Here is an 18,866-nt window from a genome sequence, read left to right on the forward strand (position 1 = left end):
GCTGTCGAAGTGCTTTGAAGGCAATTTTGTTGCACAAAAACTCGTAATCTGTTGGCTGGGAGGCGTTTCAGTTAAATCCGCCCCTTCCATAAACCGATCGCCACTGATTTCTTTTCATCCTAAACTTGCACCGACTGGAGAAAATGTTTACGGAAAAAAGGATGCACTCTCTCAGAAGGCGACTTTCTGAAATCCTCTTTAGATACACGTAGGACATTTGTATAATCTACTATTTTGGTTCCAACAATTATTGAGCTCGATAAAAACAGCTCTGACCATATTTGAACAAAGAGGACTTTAATTTTTCAATTCCAACTTTTATATACATGTACATAGTGCATCATGGAAACGTAGCTCATCTACATTGTCTTCAGGTTATTTGCATACCTGTGAATGTGCATCAAACTGCCCTATTTTGGTTGACCTGAGTACCCCAGTGTTGTCTTCCGGGCTATATTGTATTACCGATTAATAGTTATTTAAAATCGCTTTCAATCTATTAGAGAGAGCCACTGCAGCAGAAAACAATGATTCGAACAACTGACGAACGTTACGAACTGACCGAAATGGTCAGTTGGTCACGTCATAAGTGAAGGAAATTATGGCGTTGTTAAGGAAAAGTTAACTAATGTGTCCAGCAAGAGGGATATATCATCACGAATTTGAAGAGATATGACATGGGCCCCGAAAAACAGCATGGAGGGCACGAAAATCAGGCCGGTGAGGAAGAGCATTGTGATCCAGTCTTCCGCTGGAGAGGCGGGGCTTTGACCTGACCGCGTTTGTTGTCTGATTTGCGAGTTGGCTGCGTTGACGCACTCATTTGCCGTATCTGCAGCGGCTGGCGTGCAATCGCAGTTGGTTTTTTTCTGGACGTACAATGCCGGAAGTGATATCGATAGTTTCTGTTGATAAGGATGCTGGTGCTGGATGAAGGAGTTACCAGGCACTCCCAGGACTAATATCATCGCAAGGTATACGAGTGGCGCTGCTGCTAACCCAGCTAACCCAGCTAACATCCCTCATCAGGCAGAGCCATCCCATATTATCCTATGCCATCTGCAGTTTCGATGACCCTCACATTTCCTGCATTAGTCTTCCAATATCTCAAATTACAAAAATGATGAGTGGAAATTCTTTCCTACCAAGTATCAGACGGAGATCAGTAGGCCTTGTCCCATTCTGTAAAAATGCACTGACATCGGTTAGATTAGTGCGAAACAAGTAACGTGTTATGTAAAGACAATGAAAATGGGTTTGAGTTAACCGGCAACAAACATCAAGTAAGGTAACCATGTTAGTAGAAACACCACACTGATGATGAAGAGAATTCTGGTTGTCTACGCTGAAAGACAACAGTGTCGGCCTTAGGTACTGCGTGTTCAGCATTACTGAGGATTTGACTTAGATTACCGCTCCCGATCACGACGAGAGAGTCTCAGTCTTCTTTGATGTACCGGTACGTGTGGTCATTTTTGACCGACACAATCTTTCTCGCTGACATTTGTCGACACCGAAGAAACTGCATTGGTCTTTGGATGGACGGTTGAGAGCGCAGCAGTGGACAGCCTTGTCGACCTTGCACCATCTCTCCTCGAACAGTCGTGGTCCGTAGCTTTAGCTCTAGTACGGACTCTGACGGGTTTCCTGATGGAAACTTTCCCGTGACATACAGCGATCATCACTAAACCGTGATGAAGCAAAGTACTTGGAAAGCCTGTCCCACAGTCGTCAATGTAAGGTTGTCAGTTTTAGGGATAAAAGTTGGAATTTTGATGACAAAAGAAAATACCAGCACTGCCCCGGCTGTTATCACGCCTCGTCTGTTTGTGAATAAGCGGTGATGTGGTCGGCAAAAGCAGTCGTAGCGGTCAGCTACTATCAATGCGGTCATCATCATAAATGATGTACCAATAGCCATTTTGTTAAATGCCTGGATGATTCGCTCGATCTTAAAGAATACATTACCCACGATAATATCAGCCACAAATACAGCGCTGCAACAAATGCGATTTACAACGAACAGAGAAATATGGAGGGCTGCGTAGCACAGTGATCAGAATATCGACAGGAATATAATATCAAATCAGTGGCAATCACATATTTCAGAGCACTGATTTTACACCAAGCAGACTTGGGTTGGAAGAGGCAAGATCCCCCTCAGTGCTGTCGTAAATGGCAGTCGAATTCGGCGCGAAAGTGTTATCCCAGAGAGCCATTTTCATGCGTTATCCTCAGCCCAGATGTATATATAGTCTGGTGAGCTCACGACAGAACAACAAACGATGGTTTTGACTGCGAGGAAAAATTCATTCTCTACTCGGAATGCAAGTGGCGAGTAATAGGCGTGAAGGAAAAATTCAGTACCTAGAGCAGAGCCGAATAATGCCAAGAGATTGACCAATCACAGCTTCGTACGAGTTCATTATGGTTACTGTAATTGGGGCATTGTCAATTATTTAAACTGTATTCCTGCGTAAGACTGTATAATCTCTAGCCACGTGTAAATTTCAACAATGGTCTTGTAAACTGCTGGCTTTGGCAGACCTTACCTACTTATTTAGTCATATACTCATTGCTTATTGTAAACACTTAAGACAAGGGCGTTTTTTTATATAAACAAATAAGATTTCTTGGGAACTACTTTGAAACAGGTTAATTGTTGTCGACCTCGAACCGCAGCAAAGGAAGGAAAAATTCCCGCTCCTTAATTCCAAGTTTAATTCAATCAGAGTACGCACAGATAGTGATTTCTGACCGTACTCAATCGAGAGTGTGTGACGCGGTGTTTTCAACCCGCTTTCATTAAATTGAAGCAAAAGGACCTCGATTCAATACAGCATGGGTCAGCGGCTTGTTAATATATTTTCAAAGTAGGCGTCCATTAAGTTTTCGCCACAGGCCTGAATAGGTACCAGATAGTGGCAAGGTGGACGATGATGGAAACCTTTTTAAATAGAGCATAAAAAATTTGATATGAATTTCTGGCAGCCCCGTAATATATACGTAGCAGCTGCAACTTATTGAGCAGAAACATATCATAGCCTACTGGAAGTATTATAACCACAACTTTAGACCTTAAGAGTCCATAATCTGCCTCAAATGCCTCAAATCCCTTAAGTAGCGGCCGCCAGTCGCGACCACAAGAACATGGTGTCAGAAATGTTTGCACAGGGTCCAAAAAATGCACCCCGTCCCTTGGCACTACCCAGCTTCTGTACACCGCCGGGACCTTAGGAGTATTTTGTCGGAGACCGAATAGAATAGGCCGCGTGCAAATTAACTTGGCCTCTGCTGGAAGTCCAACAAACGTCTGCGAAAGCCGCGGCTGTTGGCATATCCCATGAACACGTGCTGTTTCCTACCAGGGAACTTAACTGTACGATCTTACACTATGTGGCTGACTGCAAATGTTTCAAACAGAAAAATGATGTTCTTCACATTGTGCGGCTGGTTCCTGAAAGCAGCACTATTCAAACTCAAAAAATCGAATAGTTACATAAGACACAAAATAGAAATACGTTTTGATTAGATTAATGCAGATTAAACTTACGACATTTTCCACGAGAACACGCTGACAAACTGCCGGCATCAAAAGGCCCCCTAGCGGCGTTTCATTCTGCGAAGAGCGTCACTGAGTCCTTGCGAAATCGTCGGTTGGCCACGCAAAAATGAACGGATTTATGGCGTTGTTGAGAAGAAGTTAACTAATGTTTTCAGCATGAGGGACCTTTCAGCACGAATTTGAAGAGATATGACAACGGCCCAGTAAGGCAGCCAGGAGAGTATGAAAATCAGGCCGGTGATGAAGAGCATTGTGGTAGTCTTCCGCTGGAGAGGCGGGGCGTTGACCTGACCGTGTCTATTGTCGGGTGTGCGAGTTGGCTTCGCTAACGCACCAGTCATCACATCTGCAATTTCAGGTCGGGTGGAATACTCGGATGAGTATTCGCGTCGGTCAGCGTGCAATTGCAGTTGGTTTCCTGCGAGTCTACAAGTCTGGAAGTGGCTTTGATAGTTTCAGAACGCTGTTTGCTTCAAGCCTGCCCAGTGATTATTCGCTCGAAGCTGGGAGAGTAGAACTGCTTTGCTTTGAGGCAACCGTTGTAATGATAGGAATAATAGATGAAGTTTTGAGCACTGCCAACCGTTGAGAATGCCAGTTTTAATCGATCCCCATAGATCTCAAGTGGCAGCGTAAGGTGAGGAAGAAATTTTTACCGTAACACACCGATACCACAGCTAACACAGTAGCCAAAATAGTTATACGGAGCGTCTGATCTACCACCAAAAGCGAAGCAATGCTCACGCCGCTGGAGACTTCAACAAACATACAAAGGGATGTGCCCAACTATGGAGGTACGGGGGGAAGCGAGGGTCGCCGTCTTGGCCCGTCCGCCAGTCATAACGCGCCGGGTAGTGCGGCACACGCTGCCGTAGCAATCGAACACAATCACTCCCCTCAACAGGACGGGCGTGCCGATACAGGCACGTCTGGACGAAGCAGTCGAAGCGCTGCAAGTATGAGTCTGGTATGTCCATCCCGGAAATATACATGGAGTAGCGCACCGCGTACCAGACACGCAACAAGCAAATGATCATGCCCACCACGGCCCGCCCCGTGATGGGAATGTTGGCGCTGGATTTGTGCGACTTGTTCCGGTACACATAGACGATGAAGGAGTTACCAGGCACTCACAGGATTAAAATGGTAGAAAAACATACCAGGAGGGCTGCTGCTAACCCGGCAACAAGGTGATATCCCTCCTTAGGCAGAGCCGTCCCATCCGTCCTGTTGCCCTTGGCAGTTTCGACGACCCTCACATTTCCTGTATCAGCCCTTCAGAGTCTTGAGCTACACAAATAATGAATAGCATTTCTTTCCAATCAGATGGAGATCAGAGGTCTCACTCTATAAAAACGTACTGACATTCACCATTCTTCCATGAAGGTTTGAATAAGCAGTCTTATTAGTTACATAGCAGTGCAAAGAGCTTTGGTAAACGCATGCGGATCGCTGCTGCAGCTTTCAACTCCCCGCCGACTCATCTGCATCCGGAGCATGTCCGAGGGAAAGAAACCCGGTCGTCTGTTGCCTTCTTGCAATTGCAGAGGCTTCATTTTCTGCCCGAGCATGAAAGATGATCATCAAACTATACCTTCGTGACCACCGAGTTTCCTGGCCAATTTCCTCATCAATAACATCTAACAATGTGCAGAGAGCATATCTGTTCTTAAGGTAAACGCGACCTACTGACCTGAATGATTCATCAAGACCTATTATCCATTTTACAGTCATTTGACTATTAAACGGCCCTGTGTGTGTTCCTTCGTGAGAGTTTTTTGGTCACTTCGCCACAAACATTGGCCAAATAACGTGTGTTTTTTACTGAAGCGGCTGTCGCCAAATTGCCACCAATAGCCATGTGACATCCTTAGCAAGAGCCACGATTTCATCCATGATTGTTTGCTTTTCACTGTAGGCACGACCATTCAAACGGCAGAATTCTCCCTAGAGACACCAATGATGCAATGACATCTTGGAAACAAGGCGTGCGTCTTGTCTGGGGAAAAGTACAGAAAAAGAAAGTACATTAACACAGACCCCAACCCTGCAGTTGTCTTGGTCTCACAAAGATCAGTCTTCCATTCGCCTTTGTACCTGCCATAAAATTAAACACATTCTTGTAGTACTTAAGGAAATAGCAGGCAAATTAGATATCATGTCCTAACAAATGTAATCTTAAGGAATGTGTTTTTTATGTCATTTTTTCCTCTGTTTTTTTAATTCTTGTTTGAAGATGTATCAGTGGGTCAAAGTTCAAATCTCCAGGTCGTGGCAGACTGATCTAGATAACCACCACAGACTAAGAGATGTTAAGGGTGCAGAGAGATTGAGTTTTGGAGTCAGTTATCTCCACGATTTCTATTTTTCTGACTGCGCCATCACTCTAAATTCCTGTAGCGATGTAGTGTTCTTGTTTTATGGGTCAATTTATGCCCTACGATATTTTCTTCGCAAGCAGGCTGGCTTGTGAATTTACAGCAGCAAAAATGAACTCCTGCTTGATTTTATTATTACCTTAGCGATGAGGGTCTCCCTCACGTAACAACATCGACAGCAACCGTAAGTTAGAGCATTCGATTGTTTTCATACTTCAATTCAAAAAAGAAAGCGTAGTTTCTGTTCTTACATTTATGATGTGACTCACCAGGATATGTTTTGAATTAAAAACTCAAACTGCAAACTGCTTGAAATCATTTCACTGCTTGAAGATTTAACTTTGCTAACACAATTACAGAAGTCTGATCGCAGGAAAAGCGTCATTGGAGGTAGTTCCTTCAGTCAAGTAGCGACAAAATGACTTGTTTCAGCAGATAGCTGGATTCCAATTTATTGTTCAAATTCACAGATACTTGCAGACGGCCGGGCCTGATCTTTTTTTGACAGGCCAAATCTTTACAATATGTGACGCCACGGCGCCATGATCAAGTAGCACGGCTGAAGGCAGTATGCAGCAAGGCAGCGTACAGAAGTAACCGTCCGTGTCTCCAAAAGTGGGTGATCTACCTAATGGAATGAATTCTTCAACTAGCAGCTAATATGTCGACTATACGTGAGAAAAAAAGACGAGGAAAACTATTCAACTTATTGACTTCGTTCGCACAGACTGGCACAAGAGTGGAGTTGCGAAAAATGTGGTAATCCCGTGCCATTTCTGAAGAGACTCTTCAAATAGACGTGCACAAATATATAATGGTGGTCTATTAGAACAGTGTGAATATAAAGTTTATAGAAAATGCACATGTTCACTCGTTCAGTTTGATATAATTGCTTTTAAAATTGTAATTTGACGGTGTGGATGAATTTAATCTCTCTATTCCATGTAATAGTTAAAGTTAAAACAATTTTTTTATCTACCAAAATATAAGCTCGAGCCTGAGGTGTTGTAGGAATGATTGATTTTAATTTGAGGGAATCAATTACTGCCACAGGTGTTTATGATATTATATTTCTCTTTGGATTTGAGCATTAAATTACGAAGATAACCTGCATTCCTATGGTATAATTAACTATTCCATTCGCACGAAAATTAAAACACCTTTACTTAAACTAAAATTAGTCAGCGACAAGTCACATATCAACTGTTAACGGCAAGCTATTAAAGTTAATGTATGAAGGTTTACCTTAAACGGCAGAGGTTCATGCCGTTAAAATTGCTTCCCTGTCTTCATTCAAAAAAAAACTGTTTCCAGTCGTGTTTTTTTCAGTAATCGATTATTTTTGTCTGTATTTGTGTGAAAGAAGTAAATTTGTTTGTACAAGTAATACAATTATGGGTTTAGATTAACAGCCCTTGATCCTCTTGAGAACTAACTTGCAGTCTTTCCTAAACCGCCTGTTTGCCAGTCCGTAAATTAGTGGATTAACAGCATTGTTGATGTAAAGTGTAATGTAGAGTTTCTCCATTATTCTATAGAACACTGGATTAGCGTAGGAGGCAAATTGCCCGCTAACCATCACCCAGTAGGGCAACCACGTCAGTAGAAACACCACACTGGTGATGAAGAGCATTCTGGTTGTCTTACGCTGAAAGACAGCAGCATCAGCCTTTGGTACTGCGCGTCCAGCATCACCGAGGATTTGACTTAGAATGCCGTTCCCGATCACGATGAGAGAGTCTGTGTTCTTTGATGTACCGGTACGTGTGGTCATTCTTGCTGATGACGGTCGACCAAAACGTGGCTTCTTGCTTTCGTCAAGGGACGGCTCGTCAACACCAGCATCATGGCTCGAGGCTTCCTCTACCTGCGCCATGCCGGCATCAGCTTTTTGGCTCGAGCATGGTTTGCTGACAGATGCCGACACCGAAGAAACTGCATTCAAATGGGTCTTTGGATGGACGGTTGTGAACGCAGCAGTGGATAGCTTTGTCGAGCATTCGTCACCTACCCTCGAAGAGAAGCGATCCCCACTTTTGGCTCCAGCGTCGACTTTGACGTGTTTCTTGATGGTTAGGTAAACCTTTCCATAACATATCGTGATCATCACCATGGCCGTGATGAAGCAAAATGCTTGGAAAGCTTGTTCCACATTCGTCAATGTAAGGTTGTCGGTTCTAGGAATAAAAGCTGGAATGTTGATGAGGAATGAAAATACCAGCACTGCCCCGGCTGTTATCTTGCCCCGTCTGTACGTGAAGAACCGGCGATGTGGTCGGCAAACGCAGTCGTAGCGGTCAGCTGCAATCACTGCAGTCATCATAATTGAAGTGGCAATGGCCAATTTGTTGAATGCCCAGATAAAAAGCAGGATATTAGAGAAATCATTACTCACGACAGCATTAGCCACGATTGCAGCGCCTAGATAAATACGAGTTACACTAAGCAGGCAGACACAGAGGTCGGCCCAGGCTAAACCCATGATGAAAACGTGTGTGCTGGTTTTCAGAGGTTTACTCCAGTAGACAAAGAGAACGAGGCAGTTACCGGGTACACCGAACAAGAAGACAATTATGTCCAAGACAAGTTCATGCATCATGTTTGAGTCAGTATCGGACGAGACAAGATCTCCCTCTGCGCTTTCATGAGCGACATTAAAATTTAACATGGAAGTGTTTTCCATGAATGCCATTTCCTGCACAATCCTCAACTCAGATGTATGGTGGCGTTTCCTCGGGAGAGAAGAGACGATGGCTTTGACTGTGAAGAGCAACTCCCTCGGCAGTCGAAATACAAAAGGCAAGCATCTGCATGTAAGGAAAGGGGAAAAGGTACCTGAAACACAGCTTTGCAGTGCCGACCGATTGACCAATCACAGCTTTGCACACATTCATAATGGCTATTGTCATCGAATCATTGCTTGCCACTTAAACTGCATGTCTGTGTGAAACTCGACCATCTCTTGCCACATGTAAATTCGAACAGTGATTTTGTAAACTGCAGGCTTTGGTAGAAATAACATACAAACTTAGTAATACACTCATTGCAGATCGTAAGCACAAAACGACAAAAGGCGTTTTAAATAAATAATACTTAACGTTTCTCGGGAGCGGCTTTGAATCAAGTGAATTGTCGCCGACCTTGAGCCACAGCAAAGGTTAAAAAAATGCCGTTCCTTCATTCTACTTATATTTTGATATGAGTATACATATGTAGAAACTGATTTCTGACACAATTTAATTTAGAGTGTGTGACGTGGTGTTTTCAACTCGCCTTTATTAAATTGAAGAAAGAGGACCTCGTCGAGAATTTTTTTAAAAAGCGGACCTTTATTACATTTTTGGTTCGAGCCTGAATAGGTACCAGATACTGCCAAGGGATAGGATTGGAGCTTTTTCTTCAACAGCCCGTGGATTTTTCTTGGACATGATTTTCTGAAGGCCACTGGATATTTTTGTGGTAGTGGAACTAGGAGAAAGATATCCCAATAGAACTATTATAACCTGAACTGTAAAGCTTAGAAGTTCAAAAACCTTCCTCAATACCTTGACTCCAGTTGCCTGAAAATAAGTGGCCGTCGTCAGACAATATGTCGCAAAGATCAGTCCACCATTCGCCTTTCTACCAGCCACAAAATTCCAAACATACTCGTGATACTGAAATCTTGGAGTGTTAACAATTGCGTTTCCTCTAAATTATTTTATCCTTGGGTTTGTTTTAATGCTTGTTAGAATATGTATGAGTGGGTCAACTTAACAGGGCCAAGACGGACTGATCTAGGTAACAACACAGACCATTCCGCACACATACCTCAAGAGGCATCTTCCTCAAACATTCGTACACTCAATACGTGTGTGTGTGCTATCTCCACTCTGGTAAGAATGATAATTTGAATGTTTGTGAGTATGCATTTGAATGAGACTGGGAATGAGGTTAAGTGTTGAATGAGTGCAAGAGAATGAGGTAGTGATTGTGCACAGGTGGACGAAGGACACAAAGGGTGTGTTTGCGGGGTAGGATTACTGCGTATTACACTCTGGAGAAGGCGTATATAGCGAGAGTATACTCTCGCTCAATCGCGGGTCGCACTCCAGCTGATCGAGAGCTCAGGAGTATACTCGTGTTAACACACACAGCTCGCTCGAACGCACCCAAGGAGTTTGAACTGCCCACGCTGTTCCATCTGGCTAATTACTACTTTCTGGCATGCTAAGTGTGTCCAGAGTGTAACGCACGAGCTGTTTCACAACCACGAGACCCCTTTGTATCCTATGATCGCCGCCGCAATGTTTCGCTGGTAATCTGCATCCTTAAAACTTTATGTGCTGAAATAAAGTAAATCGATTATTCTTTTGTGCTTGATATGATCTCACAAAAACGTAAAATTCAATGCTTCCGCAGTTGCTTGTGTTTAGTCGTGTGCCCTAAATGTTCATGTGCAGTTACTGCCCTTCTCGAACACTTTCTTCTGGGAAAAATAGGCAAGTTGTGGGTAAGAATTGGTGATTATAATAATTATATAACACTGTGTTTCATGACATCCCATGATCTTAGCCAAATTCGTACCGAGTCTTCGAAGACTGATGTCTTAGAGGTACAAAAAAATACAAACATTGCACTGCTAATGGAAGAGTATAACAAAATAACGAAGTTTACTCACAATGACAAAGCTAATATTACAGGCTCCACTTGTCCAGCTAGACTGGAGGCAGCAAGGGGGCATTTTTTGCATTTTTCTGTCATTCATCTAACTGGGCGGCAACGATAATCCAGCACTTTGAAGTGCCAGAGCTGAATTTACTTCTTTTTCCTTTCTCCATGATGATTTCTGTCTCCCTGAACGTACCATCACCTTGCTGTTCAGCAGCGATACGTGTTTCTACTTTGGGGAATTCTGGCCCCAAGATATCTCTCCTCAAGCAATCTGGTTTTGCGAATTTGCAGCGGTACAGATCCCAAATTTTCATAATCATTGATTTTCAAATAAATTTTGTTTTTTACTGGCATGATAGTAACAAGCCAAGTACACCGACCAGCAAACGCGGGTTGAAGAATTTGACTGTTTCAATTGTTAATTAAACAAGGAAATTATTTTTTCGTAATATTTATCCTGAGATTCACAAAGATGAGCAAGAATTTTTTTCGAACTGTGTGACATATTCTAATCGGTTGTGGATTTGATTTTGTAAATAGAACGAGAGAGTTCTGAGTATCTATATTTAAAACATAAGATCCCAAGGAATGTGTTATTATTGGTACGTTCATACGTGGGGTGGTGATACCCTACGGTGGTGGGGTACGCTTTTTTAGGTTAGGAAGTGATCTCTCCTGTGATAAAGATACTTCAAATAAAGGTCAAAAATTGGCACAAGGAATTTTTCTGACTGTATACAAGAGTTGATTTATTTCTATTTGAAATCAAGTTGAGAAATTTAGGACTGCCCCAATATGTAGATTGAGAAAACTTACACAGTTGTGGACACTAATAAATGAAGTTTGACAATGATAAAATAATTGATATGGATTGATTGACCAGTAATGGACAAAGAAACTTATGCTGTGATAATGGCAACAGTAAAAAGTGAAGTCATAAGATATGACAGATCCAACAGGCAAAGGGATAAGACTACAAGATAAAAAGACAAAAGGGCGCTGTGCAACCTGCTCTCTCTACACAGTTCAGCTGTGTAAAGACCACACAATGAACCAGTTCAAGGACATGTAATAGTTGTTGAGTGCAACATGAAACAGTCGTTACGTTTCGTGCATGGGTACGAGTCACATGGCCAAACTTTCCACAAAACTTTCATGACAACGCGACAAACAAAATCAGTCCAAATGATGAAGTTCTGACCTCACTCGGAGCCCACACTTGGCCCACACGTACTACGAGACAAATCCGTCATTGTGAACAGGCCAGAACCGTGCTTAGCGACAAACAAATGATAAAAGTTGCAAAAGTTTATGACAAGAGTGAACTTACGTCCTGACAGAACAAACTCTTGCTAGGGAGAGGCAGATTGTCACGTACGCCACGGCGAAGTACGTCGCGTAAGCGTACAAAAATACGCTCATGTCTGGTACGAACTTATGGACTAAAACCTGTTTTGGCAGACTAATATTGATGAGGATACGATTAATTTATGATTATAGCCATGGAAAACCACTTGGGCGACTCTACACAGAAAATACAACAATTTAAATACAATATCGGGACTATGTTGAATGAGTGAGGACACTCGGGCTTGGGAGAAAGTGCGTGGTGTGGAAACCTGATAGAACCCTAGACTTGACAAAGTCTGACCACCACATTATTTTGTTACATTTTAAGGATTAGTACACTCAGTCAAATAGAAACAACGGAGAAAGTTTGTGGAAGCTGAGCAGATTCACTCGTTTACTTGGATAAACATTGATTATAATTATAATGTCACGACCGGTTGCGAATGACCATGGGCAGTGTTATGTGCGCCATTAGCCTGGTAGGAAGGTCCGCCAATGGTTAGTTGTGGATGCTGAAGCCGGACTTCAACAGATAGTTCAGTCAACTTCGAGACAGAAGCCAAAAGTGCCACTTCACATAATTAATTGGCAATATTCAATGCGTCAGAAATGGAATTGACAAGATCAGTAATTTTAGATAAGAATCAGTTATCTACAAAAAGAGATGTATCTATTTCGTTTCCTGTTTTGGATGGACTATGAACTCTAGGGTCATTGGGATGAATTTATGCACCAAAATGCACAAAGCCAGGGGACCCTCACGGGTAATGCTATGAAGTGCAATTACATGCAGAATTTTATGCAGGAATGGGCGGACTGAGCTTTGTTTGATCTCAGTTTATGATGTCAGAATGCGAATCATTAAACATCAAGGGAGCTCTAGGACCCTCTAAGCGACCAATTTTTAGAACCGCAATCACACGACCCCAATCTTCAGAAGCGGAAACGAAATAGAGATATCTCTTTTGCATAACTATATTAGTAATAAAGATAGCTATATTAGAAATAGAGATATTGCTGTTAACGGTAGAGATATGTCTATTTCACTATTAATAACAAAGATATACCTATTTCTATTTCTTTGCACGTCTCGAAATAAAGATGTCTCTAGTTTGGGATTAAATATCAACTTTTCACGCCATAAATTCTAGCAGAAAGTAGGTCCTGTATGCAGCAGATATAAACATAGTTGCCATAACAGGTGTGTTTTAAACAATCAGTTATTGTTATCAGTCATTGTGCGAAAGAAGTAAAGTAAGCATGTACAGGTAGTACAATTACGATTTTCAATTAACAGCCCTTGATCCTCTTGAAAACCAATTTGCAGTCTTTCCTAAACCGCCTGTTTGCCAGTCCGTAAATCAATGGATTAACAGCGTTGTTGATGTAAAGTACTGCATAAATTTTCCCCAGTATTTCATAGAACGCTGGGTTAGTGTACGATGCAAACCTTCCGGCAACAAACATGAAGTAGGGTAACCATGTTAGTAGAAACACCACACTGGTGATGAAGAGCATTCTGGTTGTCTTACGCTGAAAGACAGCAGCGTCGGCCTTTGGTACTGCGTGTTCTGCATCATCGAGGATTTTGCTTGGATTACCACTCCCGCTAACGACACGAGAGTCTGTCTTATTTGATGTACCGGTACGTGTGGCCATTTTTTCTGATGGCGGTCGACCGACAGGACCTTTCTCGCTTTCGTCAAGAGATGACTTGTCAACAACGACATCACGGCTTGAGGCTCGCTTGAACTGCGAAGTGCCGGCATCGCCTTCTTCACCGGAGCTTGGCTTGCTGACATGTGTCGACACCGAAGAGACCAGGTTGGTCTTGGGATCGACGGTTGTGAGCGCAGCAGTGGACAGCCTTGTCGACAGTAAGTCACCTGCCCTCGAACAGAGGCGGTCTTCAACTTTGGCTCCAGGATGAACTCTGAGGTGTTTTTTTATTGTTAGGTAAACCTTTCCATAACATAATGTGATCATTACCACAGCTGCGACGAAGCAAAAAACTTGGAAAGCTTGTTCCACAGTCGTCAATGTAAGGTTGTCGGTTCTAGGGATAAAAGCTGGAATGTTGATGAAGAATGAAAATACCAGCACTGCCCCGGCTGTTATTTTGCCCCGTCTGTGCGTGAAGAACCGGCGATGTGGTCGGCAAACGCAGTCGTAGCGGTCTGCTGCTATCACTCCAGTCATCATAATTGATGTACCGATAGCAACGTTGTTGAATCCTTGGAGGACTTGTTCGATCATCAAGAATACACCACCCACGATAATATCAGCCACGAATACAGCAGTGTAACAAATGCGATTTACACCAAGCAGGCAGACACAGAGGTCAGCCCAGGCTAAACCCATGATGAAAACATGTGTGCTGGTTTTCAGAGGTTTATTCCAATAGACAAAGAGAATGAGGCAGTTACCGGGCACACCGAACAAAAACACAATTATGTCCAAGACCAGTCGATATATCATGTTTGAGTCAGTGTCAGACGAGCCAAGACCCCCTTCTGTTCTTTCATAAATGGCTGTAGAATTTGGCCTGGAAAAGTTTTCCATGAGTTCCGATTTCTGCACGATCCTCAGCTCAGATGTATGGTATAGTGATTGTATTCTACGACGCTGCGACAGACGATGGCTTTGGCAGTGAAGAGAAACTCGGTTTGCTCTCGGTGTGTAAGAGGAAAATCTCAGCCTGGAATGCAGCTGTACACTGCTGATCGATGGACCAATCACAGCTTAGCAAGTTCATTTTGATAGTCATCGAGTTCGTTATGGTTGTTGTCACCTCTAAGTAGAATTCAAACACATCTTGCAAACAGTCGGCTTTGGTTTAACTGGTATACTTATTTAGTCATATACTCAATGCTGACCGTATACCGTACATTAAAACACAAAAGACAACAGGCATTTTAAATAAATAACACTTAACCTTTCCTAGGAGCTGCTTTTGACCAATTAAATTGTCGCCGACCTCGAGCCACAGCAAAGGCAAAACAAAATTTCCGCTCCTTGATTCAACTTTTAATTTAATCTGAGTATGTCAAAAAACTGATTTCTGGCCCAATTTAATAAAGAGTGTGTGACGCGGCGTTTTCAACGAGCTTTTATTCAATTGAGGGAAACTGACCTTGATTAAATTTGGGTGTGCTTGGCGGCTTGTTAAGAATTTTTAAAAGCAAGCGTCTATTAAATTTTTGCTTCGGTCCTGAATAGGCATCAGAGAGTGCTAAGGGATAGGATGGGAGTTTTTTAAATAGCGCGTGAGTATTTCTTCGATGTGATTTTCTTGCGGCCAGTAGATACTTTGGTAGCAGCTGCAACTTATTGAGCAGAAAGATATAATAACTGAAGTATAACAAATAAACCCCAACTATAGAGGTTATAAGTTCGATAAACTTCCTCAAATACGTTGACTTCAGATGCCTGAAATAAAATCAGGTAATTGTGATCCGACAAAATGACAAAATGAGAGTAGAGTTTCATCTTGCTCTTTCCTATTTTGAGGGCTCAATGTTGTAGGCCTATTGCCGTGGGGGACAAGTTTGGGTTTTGTAATATTTAAAAAATAAGCTGTCGCCTGTTTAATTCCAAATATTTCACAGGACTTTCAGAGCAACTTTGATGAGAGCAGTGTTCGTCCCTGGTAGGATATATTGAAATAATGTCGGAAACGAAGACGCCAGGCAGCCACAATAATGCAACATTATAACCTTTTACTTTTACCCTAAGTGTTCCGTGTTACATAGCCTAATATTGGAAAGCTCTCTTTCTGCTGAATTAAAAAATGCCAATATCTCAATTTTTGAAAATTCCGACTTTCAGCTCATTTTGCGGCGACAGGCCACAATTATGTGACGTCTGCCAGACAATGTGCCAACTAAGACTTAAACTTACCAAAAACTGGGCTCGAGGTTAATTAAACACTACGTTCCTTATTTGTTTTTATTAAAACCAACTTCACATATTCATTTGACTTTTTTTAGAGACATTAAACAATGGGACTACGTTTGGCTATTGCAAAGGGATATAAAACATCCTGATCCAGATGATCACGTGCAATATATGGAACGTTAAAAGTCATGAAGCGCTGTGCTGAAGCGATAAGTTTTGCTAGCCCACTCACCGGAATCAAATAATGCTGCATTGAAGATCGCTGAGGGAACCGTGCACCAACTGCTAGGACGTCTATATGAGACTGAGGCTCCACGTCAGGTTTCCTTGAACAACTCCTCCATGGAAAAAGAAAACAAGTACATGTATGCATTCCAGGCAACTGCATACATGCATATTGGGACTTCAAAGCGTGAAATACATGTGTTAAGCAAATGTACAATTTCTGGCAGTGAAGGCGTGCCGACCACCAAAAGTTTGCTATGAGAAGATATCAATGCGGTCACATTCACTTAAATAATACAATATAATACATTATCAAATTTTCTACAATATTTGTACAATTCATGCATGTACAGATGTACCAAAATGAAATGTCAATTAGCTGCGTCACCAACCTGCGTGTTTGTTTAAGGTGTCGAAGTAAGAAAGTGAGGTCGCCTTTACTCGGACACGAAGTAGAAATAGCATGTATTATCCAGTATCTTAATAGCTCCGTAAATAATTCGATACTGAAGGCCAGCAATATATCATGCCAAACTTTAAACAGGAAAACTATGCAACTGTGATGTAGCGAACGGGAGGTATGTAGCTTATATTGCCTGCGGCTGGATGCTTGAACACAAAAAACGCTTCTTATTTCTGGCGGCCACCATGGTCCTCAGGCAGCCGCCTTTAATTTCGGGCTGTTGGCATTGACACTAAATCCCAAGGAGGAGATTACCTAACTTATGAAGTACAAATATTTCCATTCCGATAAATGTTTACGTTGCCAGAAACAATATTCACTCGGTGTTTGAGAAAATCCGTATGCTATCCAATGACACCATTCCATTTCCGTTGTGGTAATTGAAGCGTACTTTTGCCATTGTCTCACCATGCCACCGATCCTTTCCCGAGTTGCATCAAGGAGTCTTTCCTTCAGTTCAATAAAAGAGGCTTGCCAACGCCTTGGCATACACTCTTTATTAAGTCTGGCGACCCCAAGTAGCATCCTTACACTTTGATTTAATGAAAACGGGTCGAAAACGCCACAACAGACCCCTTTTGATTAACTTAGATCATCGCGAGTTGCATCCAGGTGCTCTTATTGAATTTGTCGGAAAGGAGCTTGAAAACACCGCTTCTGCCAATCTTGATCAAACTAGGCCCGTACATGCGTCAGATTTAATTCAATTTGAATTGAAGGACTGTTCAATTTGTTCGGACTTTCCTGTGGCTCGAAGTCAGTGACAATTTAATTGATGAAGAGGAGCTCCCAAAATTTTTACTTACAACCCTCCGGTGCGCCGACCTCGTATTTATTTTATTTGAAATGCATTTTGTCTTCTTTGCTTGCAAACAACGAGTCCATGGATAAAATAAGAAGTGAGTCCTCATCCGAAAGACTGCTGTTTAAATCAAAGTGCCTCGATGGCAATAACTATTGCAACTTGCGTGAACCAGTGATTGGTCAACGGCGAACCTGCATATGTGATTGGTCAACTACTGGGCATAGCACCCAATGAGAAAACAGACATTTTGTTAATCACTTTTTGTCAACTGTATTGTCGGTAACACGCTTTCCGTGATGCGTATGCATACACTCGCTACTTGTGCACTGAGTGCAGAGCGCGTTTCTCTTCACCGTCGATAGCTATCGTCCGTTGTTCTCTCGTGCAAACACACCGCCTGATCAGGTGAGGATCGTGCAGGAAACGACATGTCGACAGTCATGGAAAACACGTTCGAGCCGAATTCTACAGCCGCTTATGGAAGCAAAGAAGGAGCGTATGATTCGCTCGACATCGATTTATACAAATATCAACTGGTTTTGGAATCATTTATTTTCTTGTTCGGTGTGCCCGGTAACTGCCTCATTCTCTTTGTCTACTGGAGTAAACCTCTGAAAACCAGCACACACGTTTTCATCATGGGTTTAGCCTGGGCAGACCTCTGTGTCTGCCTGTTCAGTGTTAATCGCATTTATCAAGGAGCTGTAATCATTAGTAATGCTATCGAGAGCGATGATTTCTTCAATACCCAACACATGATTTGGGCATTCAACAAATTGGCTATTTCCGCGTCTATTATTATGACTGCAGTGATAGCAGCTGACCGCTACGACTGCGTTTGCCGACCACATCGCCGGTTTTTCACGTACAGACGAGGCAAGATAACAGCCGGGGCAGTGCTGGTATTATCATTACTCATGAGCATTCCGTCTTTTATCCCTAGAAGCATCAACATTACGTTAACGACGACTGTGGAGCAGGCTTTCCAAACTTTCAACTTTGGTACTGCCCTGATAATGATCACTGTATGTTACGGAAAGGTCTATCTAACCATTAAAAAACACGTCCGAGTTGATGCTGAAGCCGTAACACGGAACCAAGATTGTTCGAGGGAAGCTGACGAACGGTCGACAAGGATACAAACTGATATGCTCACAGCCGTCGAGTCCAACACCACTGCAGTTTCTACCTTGTCGGCATTTGTCAGCAAGCCAAGCGAAAAGGCCAATGCCTGCACTTGGCCGTTCCAGGGGACCTCAAGCTATGATGTCGGTGTCAACGAGTCATTCCTTGAAGAAAGGGAGAAGCCACGTGTCGGTCGATCGCCAACAGCAAGAATGACCCGACATACCGGTACATCAAAGAAGACAGACCCTCCTGTCGTTGGCGAGAGCGGTAATCCAAGCAAAATCCTCAGAGATGCTGGAAATACAGTACCAAAGACTGATGCTACCGGACTTCAGCGTAAGACAACAAGAATGCTCTTCATCACCAGCGTAGTCTTTCTACTAACTTGGCTGCCCTACTGGA

At 42.7% G+C, this 18,866-nt stretch overlaps 2 protein-coding genes across 2 annotated transcripts; both read right to left on the bottom strand.

Annotated features, from left to right (window-relative positions):
* Window positions 1-6,209: 6,209 nt before the first annotated feature.
* LOC110984067 (putative G protein-coupled receptor No18) lies at window positions 6,210-8,841 on the bottom strand. Its single transcript, XM_022243870.2, has one exon. It carries the CDS (start codon window positions 8,633-8,635, stop codon window positions 7,349-7,351), a length of 1,287 nt encoding a protein of 428 aa, XP_022099562.2. The 5' UTR covers window positions 8,636-8,841; the 3' UTR covers window positions 6,210-7,348.
* A 2,477-nt stretch (window positions 8,842-11,318) lies between these two features.
* Window positions 11,319-15,238, bottom strand: LOC147799479 (D(2) dopamine receptor-like). The gene has a single exon (XM_087136013.1). It carries the CDS (start codon window positions 14,506-14,508, stop codon window positions 13,237-13,239), a length of 1,272 nt encoding a protein of 423 aa, XP_086992139.1. The 5' UTR covers window positions 14,509-15,238; the 3' UTR covers window positions 11,319-13,236.
* Window positions 15,239-18,866: the final 3,628 nt, after the last annotated feature.

The sequence above is a fragment of the Acanthaster planci genome, linkage group LG04, assembly GCF_054643075.1.
Source record: "Acanthaster planci isolate LZ-2023a linkage group LG04, COTS_SCS, whole genome shotgun sequence".
Lineage (NCBI taxonomy): Eukaryota > Metazoa > Echinodermata > Asteroidea > Valvatida > Acanthasteridae > Acanthaster > Acanthaster planci.

Excerpts from the sequence above, each read along its gene's own strand:
- LOC110984067 (XM_022243870.2), bottom strand. The coding sequence starts at position 8,635 with ATGGCATTCATGGAAAACACTTCCATGTTAAATTTTAATGTCGCTCAT.
- LOC147799479 (XM_087136013.1), bottom strand. The coding sequence starts at position 14,508 with ATGGAAAACTTTTCCAGGCCAAATTCTACAGCCATTTATGAAAGAACA.